Source organism: Empidonax traillii, unplaced genomic scaffold (assembly GCF_003031625.1).
Source record: "Empidonax traillii isolate 1590-97213 ecotype Southwest subspecies unplaced genomic scaffold, ASM303162v1 scaffold733:size745334, whole genome shotgun sequence".
Classification (NCBI taxonomy): Eukaryota; Metazoa; Chordata; class Aves; order Passeriformes; family Tyrannidae; genus Empidonax; species Empidonax traillii.
This window is the reverse complement of record NW_020955926.1, coordinates 703,630-718,643: the sequence shown is the minus strand read 5'-3', so window position 1 is coordinate 718,643 and position 15,014 is coordinate 703,630. Positions and strand designations below refer to the sequence as shown.

At 44.1% G+C, this 15,014-nt stretch overlaps 1 protein-coding gene across 1 annotated transcript; it reads left to right on the top strand.

Annotated features, from left to right (window-relative positions):
* Positions 1-4,054: 4,054 nt before the first annotated feature.
* On the top strand, positions 4,055-13,645 carry LOC114066085 (acyl-CoA (8-3)-desaturase-like). Its single transcript, XM_027900489.1, has 12 exons — positions 4,055-4,273; positions 6,743-6,853; positions 7,261-7,458; positions 8,441-8,542; positions 8,709-8,837; positions 10,366-10,423; positions 10,747-10,823; positions 11,257-11,354; positions 11,678-11,774; positions 12,390-12,469; positions 12,731-12,856; positions 13,177-13,645. The coding sequence occupies exons 1-12, from the start codon at positions 4,055-4,057 to the stop codon at positions 13,226-13,228; spliced, it is 1,347 nt and encodes a 448-aa protein (XP_027756290.1). The 3' UTR covers positions 13,229-13,645.
* Positions 13,646-15,014: the final 1,369 nt, after the last annotated feature.

The window sequence follows — 15,014 nt, the reverse complement described above, 5'->3', positions numbered from 1 at the left end:
ATACATAATGCTACCTGTGCACTCGAGAGAAGGCCTTTTAATCAGCTGTTAAATTTAGAATATACCACTTTAGATCAGCTGAATTTAGGTCTTAAAGGTATAGAAGAGCCCACGGAGTTCTGGCTTCCATGAATTTGATTGATGCAAAGGGTATATTTCATATTTCACTGAAATTGCAGGTTAAATAAGCTACACAAACCTGGGAAGTACGTGGTGATTGATGAAGAGATTGATATCACTCCTGTTTGAAAAGAATTTGGGGTGTGAAATCACAGCTGGTGCGTGTGAGAGTAGGTCCCATCAGAACTGCAATAGCAAATCCTGCCAGGTTTTACAGCTCATTGTGCAGCATTGCAGCTTCTCCTGGGTAGGGGCTTTAGGAACTTGCTCAGAGGTACAAAAAAAAAAAAAATAATATGTGTCTTAATGCAATTTGTTGTTCTGTGGGGAGTTTTGGGTGAGAAGGCTTATTACAGAACCTAGTTTTAGACCTCATTATAATTTACAAGGCACTCATTTTGGGTTTTTATTGTTCAGCCATAAAATGTCACCCAAAACTGGAAGGGAAACCATGGTATTTCACAGGTGGTTTTTTTCTCTTTTGCAAAGGATATAAAGATTGAATTCATAGAGGAAAAAAACCCCATGTGTTAACTTACTACTGAAATCTGGGTTAAGGAATTAAAAAAAAAATAAAATAAAAACTTTGAATATCTAAGCAAATTAAACCCCTTGGCAGGGAAGAGAAGGTTTCCATTGCAAACATGACTCTGTCTGTAAAAACCTCCTTAGTTTCCCTTCCCATCTCTGAAATTACATGTATTCCTGATCTGAGATGCAGGGTTGTGTCTCTTAATGCAGAATGTGCTAAAAAAAAAAAGAAAACCTGATCTTTTTCTCCTCCTGACTTATATGGTGTCTTTTAATGTTCTCACCAAGCAGTTACTGGATTTATCTTTTTTTTTTCTTTCCCAAAACAAAATTGTACCAGCTGCAAAAGTTTTTTGCCTCTTGAAAAGATTGAGATCTTTCCAAATTAGCCTTGTCCTGAATGATGGATTTCCCGTTAAGCTTCGTGCTGGGGATAAAATAATCACAAACGTTTCCATTTCCTGGCTGTGTTTGGGAAGAGGCACATCAGAGTCACAGAAGAGGGAGTTTTGAATGATAGCCCATGAAATCCAGGAAGGGGAATGGGCTCTATCCACAGGGCTGTGTGCTGGCCCATGAACTGATGCAGGTAAGTTCCCTGCTGCAGCCACTCTAGGGCAGATGCTTTCTGTGGCTGCAGAGCAAGGTCCTGCTTTTCCAGCTCTCCCCGCTGTTGACATCTAACTCTGGGGCCATTACAACCTGTAAATGCCTGTCTCGTGTCAAACAACTCTGGGCAGACTGTACAGCTTGTAAAGGAGGTGTTCTCTATCCAGCCTTGCCCAGGAGCCTCACTTGGTAGGTGCTGTCACAGGCCCCATTAAATACTTCATTTCTGTAGAAAAGGTTGTCAGAAAAATCCTGTGAAAAAAAATCAATGGCACCCTATAGGACAAAATTCCTCAGAGCTTAAAGGAAAAGGAGATTTTCTTAGAAATGGGATCATGGAATTATTAAAGCTGGAAAAGACCTGTAAGATCATCAAGTCCAGCCACTTCACAGAATCACAGAACTACTTCCAAGATGTTTTTGGGGTACCTCAGTGCCAGATTAATTTCTGGACCACGTATCTCCAGTGAATTAAGCTGCAAACATTTGTGGGGGATAAAAGTGTTGATGCAACAACTCACTCCCAGCTGAGGAGTCACATTCTGTCTCTCTGGAAATCTGGGAATTTATGTCAAGTCCCTGTGCAGGGAGTTTCTCAGTCCCAAGGGGACAGCTGTGAGCACGTGTACCAGCTCCCAGGAGCACACCACACGGCTTTTGGCAGGTGTGTGGGAAGCTGTTGCAGAAGACTGTGTGCTGTAAATTCACTTTATCAGATTTCCCAATAGTTTCTCTGGATAAGCATGGCTGTGGCTTTCACTCTCTGGGCTTTTCCACGCAGCTCTCAAATCTGTTTGGTGACCTGGATAACATAGAAAAAGCTGCTGCTTTCAGACTGGAAGGGGTTTTAATGTGATGGAATATTGATGGGCATTGCAAAACCCTCTGGATGGGGGCTGATATGAAATAAATTCAGACATTAAATATTATACACACTGTAAATACAGAGGACGATTACCTTAGAGTTTCCAAATTTAATTCATCTAATTAGCAGCAGTTTGGTGGGTACTGGCACCCACAGTGTGTATTAACAGTGAAATCCCAACTGACTGCATGGACAGAGACATCCCATTTTCATTCACACCTGGCTCTGTGACCAAAATCAAACACCTCATTTTTATCTCCTCCTTTTTCAGGCAGCTGCTCCATTTACAAGCCTGAATCCAGGGCCATGGGAAGGGGTTATTTTGTACTTTCAACCAGCTGTGGAGTGACTTGATATTTTCCCATCTGAAAAACCCACATATGTGGAAAATTGCGCAAACTGTTGCATATTTTATTGCCAACACCTCGAGTGCTGAACGTGATTTAGGTGAGACTCCACACATCTACACAGAACAGGAACACATCATTAGCGTGGACACTCTCAACTTTTATTTAGAGCAAGATAAAGAGTTACAAAATGCAGAGTGACAGCAGAGCAGAAATTATTCCTCCCCTTCTTTTGTCACTGCCTTCTGATGAATACCAACAGTCCCAGTTCTCTTTTACCTGGGGTGGCTCAACCATTGCCACACGTCAGGAACTTCTGAACGGCTGTTTTGGGCTTGACTGATTAATCTGCAAGAGGCTACATGATTTAAAGAATCGGAATTGCGTCATTTAGGGCTCTGTGGCAGCCAGAAAACTGCCCACTCCACGCAGGGCTGAGGGCAAGGCAGGTGTCTGCTCTGTGGGATTGCAGCTCTCTCTCTCTATCCAACTGCTTTTGGGTTGGTATTAATTCCCTGGGGAACACAAAAACCGAGATTTCAGATTTGTCACTGGGAACAGACTGCACTGTATCTGCCTGCTGCTTGGGCCTTCCTCAAAAGCACTCAGGGCTCATCATTTTGGATTAACAAAAAAATCCAAGCAGGATTAAAAGAATCCTAAATCTCGAGTAGGGCAGTATTTCCTATCTGTTTCTCCTGGGTCATGGGCAAAATTGCTGTGTGTCCATAGGAAGCCTGGCATTGCTGCCTTCTCTCTGCTGTCTGTTCCAGATGAGAACTCCTCACCTCTGCACTGCACAGCAGATCTTCTCAGCATCACAGGTGTTTAGATTTTGTCTCTTCAGGAGTAATGTTTAAGTAAGGTTAATTCTGTCAACATTGCCTTTAAACATAGCTTTAGGAACCCTCAATCTACAGCCAAACTTAGTGCTAACAGTTATTATTGTTATTATTCTTGTTCTTACCCTTAATTCCAAGATATTCTAATGTTACAGACTTATAAATTAATTACTTGAACAGTTAGATGATTGAATGATGCAAGAATATACAGGAAACTCTGTTTTCACAGCTCTATGCAAAGTATACAACGAACAAGCCAAAATAACTGGAATTTAAGGATATTTTCCTAATTGTGTTCTTTCTTTACTCTGAATCTTTACCATCTCTGCTCTGATTTGATATCACTTTAATTCTTTTAGTTAAGAAAGACACGTGAATTTACCATGCCAGGGCCAACACAGAAAATTTCAAAGACGAAGGACAACCTGAAAGTTTTGGGCAGTGCTGAGAACAATTAGAGGTAACAGATAATCCTGATTCTGTCTGTTTATTCCTGTTTGCCTTCAGCGGAGCAGCCCACAACTCTCACGAGCGACCAGACCTTCCAAAGGCAACTCAGAAAGCAACAGGTCTTTTATTTATGGGTGCGGCCGAGCGCCTGGAAGGGGAGGGTGTGTTTGGGCAGGGAGAGCCAACCAGCCCTGGCAGCGCAAGGGAGTGGCCTGCAGGGAGCTGTATAACGGGCAGGGTGGGATGGTCCAGGCTCCAGAGCCCGGTGGATCCCAGCTCTGAGTGCCCAGATGGCTCCCCAGACGGGCCCCAGCGAGAAGGGCTCGTGTCCCGTCCCCCCTTTCCCGCAGCTCTTCACCTGGGAGGAGATCAGGACGCGCGACGGGCGCGGGCAGAGCCGCCAGCAGTGGCTGGTCATCGACAGGAAGGTCTACGATGCCAGCAGGTTCTCCAAGCAGCACCCTGGAGGCAGCAGGGTTCTCAGCCACTACGCCGGGCAGGATGCCACGGTAAGAGCCGGCAGGGCAGGGCAGGAAGGTGGTTCCAGTGCCAGGGCAGGGGGACGTGCTGGTGGTCGCTGTTCTTGGGGCTGAGAAAGCAGCGCAGTGGCTGCAGGAGGTGAGGAGAACTTCCACAGATGTATCTGAAAATAGATCTCCTGCAAAAATTTGTCGGTTTGGTGGATTTCTCTGGAATAATTGTGTGGCTTGTTGGCAGAAATAACAAATTCTAAGCAGATCTCTCTGCTGAATGGAGATAACTGGATTTCTGAATAGTCAGAAATATGAGCATCAGAAACATGGCCAAGTTTAGGGCATAAGCTTGTGATGTGGGAGATTTAATTCCTGTCACAACAGGACTTTTTGACTTGAAGGAAGTTCCTTAGCCTGTCTAATCGCTCAGATTTTGGTTTGAAATGGGATAACACTTCCCTGGTCACGGCCCAGAATAAACCAGACCGGTTATTTTTCACATTTCACTCCCTGAGTGGAACATTTCCCTACTTGAAACTGGAGCAGAAAAATACCTGGTGTTCTCAGAGGAAGAAAAAGAAGGGTTGGAGTCTTGTTGGCTTTCTCCTCTGCCTCAGTGGCTTAAGAACTTAGACCAGCCATGCCAAGCCAGCCCAGGGATCCTGGTGCCACCTCCTGCAGCTTCTGCGACTGGACTTTTTTTACAAAAGGATTCAAGGAATACAGAATGTGTGGAATTATTTGGCCCCAAGCAATGTCCTCCCATCTCCTGCAGTGTAAGGACCTGCATTTAGATTATTTCATTTACAGACACCCAGGGGCTTTCACCACAGTGAATTTGTCTGGGGTGAATATGTTTAAAGGATGACCTTTGATCCTACCTGCTTTTATTATTTCAATAATTACAATCTGATTTTACTTAAAGGCCTTTTCCAACGTGTAGCTGTGCTGCCTCCCCTTGAGCACACAATTAGTGTGCAAAGGACCACAATTAGTAGCCAAAATTGTGGGTACAGTGTGGATTTGTGTTGCATCACAGCAATATCCTTCTGTCTTGCTCTCAATTTGCATTCTGCTAATCTGTATCATTTTTTTTTTTTTGCTTTTAAAATGCTGCTCTGGTCGTACATTCTGAGAAAAAACACACTTGTGCAGAAAAGCAGGACGGGAAGGTGTCTCAAAAAATTGCTGGGGCAGGACTTTACCTGAAACCAGGATCCAGGATTTTTTTTTTAAAGTACCCTTGACTACTTTAGACCTCATAACTGTATATATACAGTGAGAATTTTCATCCTCTGTGTGGATTGATTTGAAAATATCAGCAAGGACACTGCATTGATGTCAAATGTTGGGAGTTATGTGTGTTGCAGGTGATAGCTCTTACAGTTAATCTCATTTTAAGATGATTATCGGGGCCTTAGAGGAGGGAGGAGAAGGGACAGGCAGGACTGAGAGGCTTTCAGTGATAAGAATCTGTGATACTGATCTTGTGAAGAGGGATCCCTGCCTGAAGGGATTGTGGCTCCTTTTTCCAAGCTGCAATGTAGATACTTATGGATTGGATCAGATTCCTGGCAGGAGGGAGGTATATAAGAATGGATAAAAACATAATCAGGATTTCGCCAGTCCTCTGGGTCTGGGCAGAGTTATTCACTTGTCGCTGTGACAAAGGGTCACTGGGTGTCTGTAAAAAGCCCAAATGTCCAAAAAATAACCTTGCTCTGGCTATTTCTGGACTAAAGTTGTTTCTCACACCCACAATCAGCAAGTACCTGGCTGCTCAAACACCGAGGATTTGGCAATATCTACTCTCTCTGGAGCTAAAAAGAGCATGGCCAGCCTTTTCACCTTTCCTCTGGAAAATGCACTGAGCTAAAGAAGACTTTTGATTTAGCTGGAATTCCATTGCTTGTATCTGACTTTGAAACTCGGATTTCAAATGCTTCTTGGATGGACCTGTTTGTGTCACTGCTGTTACCCACTTCCCCAAAACATCCCCCAGCCTGAAAACTGGCAGGGAACTGCACTCCTGCTGTGTAAGGAGCTTCAGCACATATTCCCTGTGGCCCCAGTGGGACACAAACAGGAGTTTAAAAGCCTCATCCCAAGCGTGGCAAAGACACACCCCATTCCCTGACGTGTTCTCCAGCTCCTGGGTCCCATCCATAGGGAAGGGCTGCCGGCTGGAGCCTTCTAGGGACAGACTGTGCTGAAACAAGCAGATGAAAGAACCTGTTTCCCTCTACAAAGAGTTCTTCATCAGCCCCTTTCATGTTCATTACCAGCCTCGCCCAGGGACTTTTATGAAATCTGGTTTCTTGAACCTTCTCCAGCGTCCTTGGGCCGAGCTCCAGTCGATGGCAAAGAGCAGCAGGAGGAACCCAAAGGGTTCTGGACAAGGGGAAGTGGATTACATGTTGTATCAAAGGCTTGAGGGAGGGAGAGGCTCAGCATCTGGCATTTAGTCACGTTCCCCTTCTCACTCCCTGCCTTTGTGTTTCTCAGGATGCCTTTGTAGCTTTTCACAACGATAAGTCCCTGGTGAAAAAGTACTTGAGATCTCTGCTGATTGGGGAGCTGGCACCAGATCAACCCAGCTTTGAGTCCAATAAAAAGGTGAGTGTCCCAGATTCCAGCGCTGGGAACGGCTCGGGGTTCAGCCTGGGAGGAGAAGGAAAATAAGAGAGGGAGCAGGACTCCTCTCTGGAGGAGCACACCCAATGCCGTGCCATGGGCTTGGGGGTGGGAATGCAGCTGGTGCTGCTCAGGCATGGAAACATGACCATCCCAGCATCACTAAATCCACCTCGGGGTGTGAGGAATGAGCTCCCCAGCCCCAGGTTCTGCTCAGCTCTCCTGATACTCTGGTGTCTCAGCATCAAAGCAGAAGCAGGACCTGTTGATCTCATGCCTGTTTTTGCACTGAGTCCCCTCTGACAGAATATCTCCTGCTTTGGGGTTTCCAAGTCTGCTGGGTTACATTTTCAAAGTAAACACTGCATTAGTTTTAACTTTACCCTCAGAAATCCCTCCTGGAGGATTTCCGTGAGCTGCGCTGCACCGTTGAGAAGATGGGACTGCTGAGGCCAAACTACTTCTTCTTCTTTCTGGTTTTCCTTCACCTCCTGGTCCTGGATGCTGCCTCCTGGCTCGTGGTCTGGTACTTTGGCATCTCCCTGGTGCCTTTCCTGGCTGGCATGGCGTTCTTCACTGTGGCTCAGGTAAAGTGCTGGCGGCTGCTCAGCGCTGCAGACGTGTTTGGTTCCTGCAGATGGAGAGGATTCACGGAACGTTCACACCCCAGGCATGGCTCCACTGCCTCTCCTCGGGTCCTATTACCTGCCTGAAGGTGACAAGCACGTTCTAAGTCACAATTTTTGTTGCCTCCAGCAAACCTGGTTTTGCTGACAGCCCAAGGGTCGGTGGGGTGTTGTGGAACTGGCTGTTTCACAAGATGGCATGAGCTGATCTAATCACAAAAGAGGGGCTATTTCATTCTCAGCTGCACTTTTGGCTCCCTTTTCCTTCTGTCTGATGTTTGTTTGGTCCTTTATAAGCCAATTTCCCTCACTAACCCTGAATAGTTTTCTGCTGGATTAGTAAATTCAACCATAGAAGGGCAGGATCCATGCAGGAAAGGAGGGAATAGGACTTTGTGGCCCTTAGATGGGACAAACTGGAGGGTGAGGGGAAGAAGAAAGATTTTCTCAGTAGAGCTGAAAGCTTACACTTGCTCAGACATCCACGAAACAAATGCAAATGAACTCATTTAAATGATCTGTTCTACTTGCCTAATACCTGTTAAGATGGATGTTCCTCAAAGAGCACTCTTGTATTTCCATGGGAATATGGAATGCAATAAAGCTGTGGACTTGGAAATTCTTCCACTTTCTGGGTGATTACTTGGAAATCCATCATTTGTGATGGGAGCAAACGGACTTCTATGCTGTAACAGTTAATTGTTGGGATGCTTTGCTGCTTTCCCTACATTCCAGGTAAAGTCAGTACCTGGAATTGAGCAGCTTTAGTGGACAGTGGCTTGGCTGGAAGTTCTCAGCACTGAGCATGGAAGACATCAGGGAGTGGTTTTTTCCCAAAGCAGAAGGAAGCACTATGAAGTTACGGAGGCAAATCATTATTCCAAGGGAAATTATCGCAGTGCTGCCAAGATTCTGTTTCTTCATTGATCCCTTTGTCTTCCAGATCCAGATGGGCTGGTTCCAGCACGATCTGGGGCACTGCTCTGTCTTCAGGAAGCCCCGGTGGAATCGGCTGCTGCAGACCGTGGTGATAAATGTCCTGAAGGTATTTCCCTCACCGTGGGAATGTTCTCTGGGGCTGATGTGGATGGAAGTGTCCCTCTATCCAGGCAGGATCAGCTAGGAGGGAATTGCAGTGCAAGCTGTCAGTAAGAGGTGGATAGAGAGCAGTGTGATCATTGGTTTGAGTCCCTGGTGTTCCCTTTCCCCAGGGGTTACCTGCCAGCTGGTGGAACCACCTGCACAATCAGCACCACGCCAAGCCCAACTGCTTCCGTAAGGACCCCGACCTCAACATGCACCCCCTGCTCTTCAGCCTGGGAAAGACACTTTCTGTGGAGGTGAGCGTGGGGATGTTTGGAAAAGTAGATTTAATGGCAGAAATCTATAGAGGGAGGGGTAATCATCATCATCATCATCATCATCATCATCATCATCATCATCATCATCATCATCATCATCATCCAGGTTGTGCCTTGGAAGTGGGTGATCTTTAAGGTCCCTTCCAACACAAGCCATTCAGGATTCTGTGATAATTCCCAAAGTGTTCCAGGGTCTGAGAGTCTCCTGTACTGCCTGGTTCTTGCAGTGCTGAGGCACCAGCTCCTGAGCAGCCAACTCTTGCAATCGGTGCTTAGGGAAGGGTGAGTGCCTTGGAGGCAGCTCAGGGGGTGAGTCAGTGCACTTGCATTAGTGTTAGATGTTATTAGTTGGTTATTAGTGAGTCAGATGTTCCCTCTGGGTCCTTCTGGCTGTTTGGCACCTCAGTCCTTCAGGACCAGCATTGCTGCCATGCACCAAACACAAGCACAGACGATTTCTTAATCCGAAATTTTATAGCTTTCATGAAAAGAAAAACTAGGAATAGATCCTCCCTGCACCATTATGATTTCTGATATCACCAGGGTCTCGTTTGCCTTTTCTTTTCCTGCTAATTCTATTTACTCAGAGGGTGATGAAATTACTTCATTGCAACTTAATCAGCTTCTTATAATAAAGCCTCTTTCTCTCCTTTAGCTGGTAATAAGCAAAGAAACTTCAGCTCTCCAAGGCACATGGAAAATTCCAGCTCTGCTGTCTCAGAAAGGCTTCTGTAATGAGAATTACAAAATACCACACACCATGGCCAGGCAAAATGGATTTCAGGGGTTTTGTTTGTCTACTGCCTTTGTTGTTTCAGTTTTGATCCAGGGAAGACATCTTTGAGGTGTTCAAGTTTTGTCTCAGCAATAGGGGAGCTCTGGATGTAATTTGCTTTCCCTCTCTGTTATTTTGTCTTTTGAACAATTATAAGCATAAAAATGTCAGATGATGTTAAGAATCCTTTAGTGCAAATAATGAAAAAATACACCGCAAAGAAATAAACTGAATTGTGCTTTTTGTAAACCTTTCTGTAATTGAAGACAAAGTATTTGGCAAAACAAGAAGGCAGATTCCTTTATAGAGCATTCAGTACCTTCATCTTGCAGAAATAATTTTGCAGACATTATAGGACAGCTTCCAAACTATGTCATATCTGACCACCCTCTCTCTCCTCTGTTAGTCAGAAATTTGGGATACAGAAGTTCAGATGTAGCTTCCACAGCAAACACATCCTGCATTCATAGAATCCTAGAATGGTTTGGGATGGAAAGGAGCTTAAAGATCAGCTAGTGCCAATCTCCAAAGTTGGAACCCGCCAACTTAGTGACTCAGTTTCCATGTTAATAACCTGTTCCTCTCCAAGCACCAACAGCCTCAGCACTCCATGGTGCATTGATTAGATTGAATTTCGTTCTCCTACAAAATCCAAATTACCTGTAAGCCTTTTTTTGGAGCATTTTTGTGTAGTCTTTCACTGGCCCGTTACAATATCTTTTCCTTTTTCAGCTTGGAAAGAAGAAGAAGAAGTTCATGCCTTACAATTACCAGCATAAGTATTTCTTCTGTGAGTATCCCCAGATCAGGAGGGCATCTCCTCTCCAAAATACAGGTGTTTTAAAGATTGAAGTGACAGCTCCAGAGAGCTCCCTTCATGTTCAAGAAGGTCCACTTGAGGAGGAATTGAAGTAGAAGGAAGAAAGGGATGGGAAAGAAATGAAGAAGTGATGAGAAAAAAAAGGGGTGAATGCATGAAAGTTGGTATAAATGGAAGAGAGCAATTTTTCTTCTACTGGAAAGAAGAATCACTGTTCTCACAAAAGACTATTCTGTAAGAGCTGTGATGCTGTGAAATTATAAATGCCTCTCTCTTTCCATTCTTTCCTTCAGTGTTGGCCCCAATTGCACTCATCCCCTTCTTCCAGCTGACTATATTCCACTTTACAATCAAGAGGAAAAAGTGGTTGGTAAGCATAGCTTCAGCATCTGGAAAACCCAAATAATGTCACAATAATAATATTTACCTCTGTTTGGGGGGTTTGAGATCAGAAAGGCTGATTCTGGGCTCACTGCAGCTCGGGAGAATTGTTTAGAAAAGGCTTTTTAGCCTTTTTAGCAGATAAATAAAAGTTAAGAGAAAACTCAGACCTAGACAGAGTGTGATGATAGGGCTGTTATCTGCATTTATTAAGTGAGTGTTTGTGGGAATATTTTAGGGATACACTCAGCTTGCTGCAGAATGGTGGTGTGGAGCTTCCTCTTGATAAACCAGTTCGAAATCCATATATCAGAACAGTTTTTAGCTGCAGTTCAAGTAAAGGGGAGAGCACAGAGTGGAGGGATTTCATTAACAAAGGCAGATTTTCACCTTGGTTGGTTTGTTTGTTTGTTTGTTTTCAGGACCTGATATTGATTGTGTTTTTCAACATCCGAGTTTGCCTCATGTATGTCCCTTTGATGGGATTTAAGAACTTCATGATTTACTATTGGCTGTCCAGGTAACACACAGGACATCTGGAGTCCTCGGGACTGATATTTGTAATCAGTACTGAAATAAATTAAAATTAGTTCCAGTCCCTGCAGTTTTCTCAGGGATAAATAGTCAAGAAGGAACAGTTTAACTTCAGGGTAGTGGCTGCTGCTCAGGGACATCTTCAGCTACAAGTTGATTGGTTCTTACACTCTAAAAGTTAGGAACAGCAAATCCTGAATTGCATAAAAGTGTTCTTTTATTCAAATTAAGAGAAACAGCAGTGTGTTTTAATGGTAAATTTGGATGGGATTAGAGATGTAACAAGGGCTTCTCTGCTCGTCTGCCCAGGTACTTTGAGAGCACCTGGTTTGTCTGGGTGACACAGATGAACCACATCCCCATGGACATCCAGTACGATCAGAACGAGGACTGGGTGTCTACTCAGGTGAGAAGCTCCTTTCCTGGGTCCACACTTCTGAATTACAGGACAAAGACAATATCCTTTCTGTGATAATCAAACCTTTTAAAACCTCAGTGGGTAAAACAACAAAACATCTAGACTAAAAAAAAAAATCCTGGTTTTTGACTGAAAGGTGTTGATATATTTTTTACAGCATTTTTTTCCTTTCTATTGCAGAAAAGTACTGATAGTGAAACAGTCAGTCTCCCTTTTAGGCCAACTAAAGGAAGCCAAGTGGGATGGAATGCCTTTATTTTTACCCTGCAGGGTGTAGGTTTATTGCAGATGAGAGAAATCTGACAAAATTTGATAAAATCTGCTAAAAATAAATCTGTAAATGCAACTTTATTCACATATATAATGCCTCCAGCAACATAATCCCACGTAGTGTGTTCTAAGCATTTTCCCCTTTATTAAGAGAAAAAGACTCAGCCTGGCTAGTCTAGGCTTTATTTAGTTCTTCAGGTCAATGATGGCTGTAATCCCTGACTTTTCTTTTATGCAAGATGAGGGTGGGCAATGGTTGCTGGAGTTCAAACATCAGACCTGTGGGAAAATAAAACCTAAATGGTGTATTTTTTGGGTCTTTTTCCCTCCCAGCTCCACGCAACCTGCAATGTGAAGCAGTCTTTGTTCAATGATTGGTTCACTGGGCACCTGAACTTCCAAATAGAGCACCAGTGAGTACAATTTTGGGCATTAGAGTGGTAATGACGTGGGGCACTCAGAATTGTGGAATCCTACAGTGGTTTGGGTTGGAAGGGACCTTAAAGGCGCTGGTGGAATCGGGTGATATTTCAGGTCTCTTCCCACCCAAACCAATCTTTGTTTCCAGGAATGAGCCATCTCAGGAGAACTTTTGTTCCCCTTCTGAGGGAGATATTTGGGGGGAATATTTTGGTTGGGGAGGACAAATAACTCTGTCTCATCCCATCCTGCAGCCTGTTCCCCACCATGCCTCGACACAACTACTGGAAAGTGGCTCCCCTGGTGAAAAGCCTTTGTGAGAAGCACGGCATTGAATACAAGAGCAAGACTTTACTGACAGCCTTTGTAGATATTTTGCAGTAAGTATCAATTAACAAGATAGTTTTGCACTGGCCTGTCATGTAAGGGAGGGATGCAGGCAACCCTTTCAAATCACTGTCCATGATCAAAGCTGAGTTTAATTGGATTTTTCTACAGGCAATTTAAAAGATTTTTTTCTTTCCTCCTCTTCCTTAAATCCTCTCAACTCATTCCCAGTAGTCAGACTTTGCTCTGAGATATCCATGCACTCTAAAATCCATTTTTTTCAATTTATTCCTTTAACCACCATTTGCTTCCCAGAAAACTGAATAGTCTCCCCATAAACAATTTTTTTTTTTTTTAACTTCTGTTCCTGCAGTTCCCTGAAGAATTCTGGAGAGCACTGGCTTGAAGCATACCTGCATGGGTAAAAACTGGCAGCTCTCAAAGGGAACCTCTTCACCACCCAACTGCTGCCAGGGCTCAGCACAGACCATCCACGTGTGTGTCTCCAGGCACAGAAACTCAGGAGCTGGGCAAAGTTAATTTCAGTAGGAACCAGCTGGGAAAGTGGCTTAAAGAGACTTTTTTTTTTTTTTTTCTCCTTGATCTCAACCATGAACCTCTATTTTTTCTGCTCTCAATCTCAGAATTTGGAGATGGGCTTTTAAACTGGGGGAGAATTTGAATCAGCTTGATGAGTTTAACTTCACCGGAGGCACCAGCTCATTGCTTATGGAAGAAGTTTGGAATGAAACTCTTTATAATGTCAGAGAACCACGGAATGGTTTGGATTGGAAGAGACTTTAAAGATCATTTTGTTCCACCCCCTGCTGCGGGCAGGGACACCTTCCACTAGCCCAGGCTGCTCAGAGTCCCGTCCAACCTGGCCTGGGACACTTCCAGGGATCCAGGGGCAGCCACAGCTTGTGTGGGAAACCTGTGCCAGCACCTCCCCACCCCACAGGGAAGGATTTCTCCCTGATATCCAATGTAAACCTGCCCTCTGTGAGTTTAAAACTGTTGTCCCTTGTCCTGTCACTGCAAGTCCTGGTTAAAACTCTCTCCCCACCTTTCTCACAAGCCTCTTTCAGTATGAAGGTCTCCTTCGTGCTTTTGGGACAGCACAGAGCAAACTGCAGGAAGTCAGGAGACACTGGAGCAGGGGGAATCTTTGAGGGATGTTTTTGAATGGATAAAGATGCAGAGAACAAGGTGGCCTGAGGTGTGTCCCCATTGCTGCTGATCACATGTAAACTGCTCGATCTGACTGCTTGGGTGTTACGACTGGTTCTGTTCCTGGACTGCATGGGAAGGGAGATCATTAGCTGCTGGTTTACACCTGTAATAGGCAGTTTGAATCCAGTTTGTATAGCCTGTGTTATTGATAGATATCAATACATGTACATATTTTAACTGAGTGCTGCTGACTGTGCTGTCTGATTGGCTTCTTGATGTAAGACCAGCTTTGAATAAGGCTGAGAACCAGCCTGAGCACTGAGGAGCAGGTCCACATTTCAGGGGTGTTTAGGGCACTCTTGCTTTTATTGAGTCTTTTATGTATTAAATTTTCTCAAAATGGTCATTTCTTGGTGATTCTGAGGACGTGTGGTTATGGCCAAGGACAGCTGCAGCTGGTTGAAAGTGTAATGCCCACCTGTGTAGAGGCTCTCCAAGAACACAGCTGGGTTTTGAGAGAGAAAATAAAAGAAAGAAGCGGGCCTACAGTTGAATATTTTCACTGAGAGTGCTTTAAATTGTACGGGAAAGGTAAAATGTCAAGGAGGAGAGGGGAATGTTGAATAACAAATAGTAAAATAGAGGATGTACGAAAGAACAAGCTGATGTGTGGTTATAATTTCACAGAAGGGAAAAAAGCAGGGCAAAAAAAAAAAAAAAGCTGGTTGTTTGAAAAAGCTAAAATAGAAAAGTTAAAAATAAGAAAAAGGAGAAATTGTAAGAAATTGTAATTATGAATAAAGTTCTTCCTAATGATTTTTAAATTGAAATCAGTCCCTGTTTTAAAAGCAGCGTGTGACCTCTGATTAATCTTGCTGATTTTGCAAAGGAATTCTGATTCAATGATATTTCCCAATGCCATGTAGAGCAAAGAGATTCCATTAGGAGACAGCTGAGCCACACTGGCAGAACCTGCCTGGTGCTGTGTCCACCTGCCTGAGCAAAATCCACAAAGGTGAGTCTGCAGTGGCAGATAAA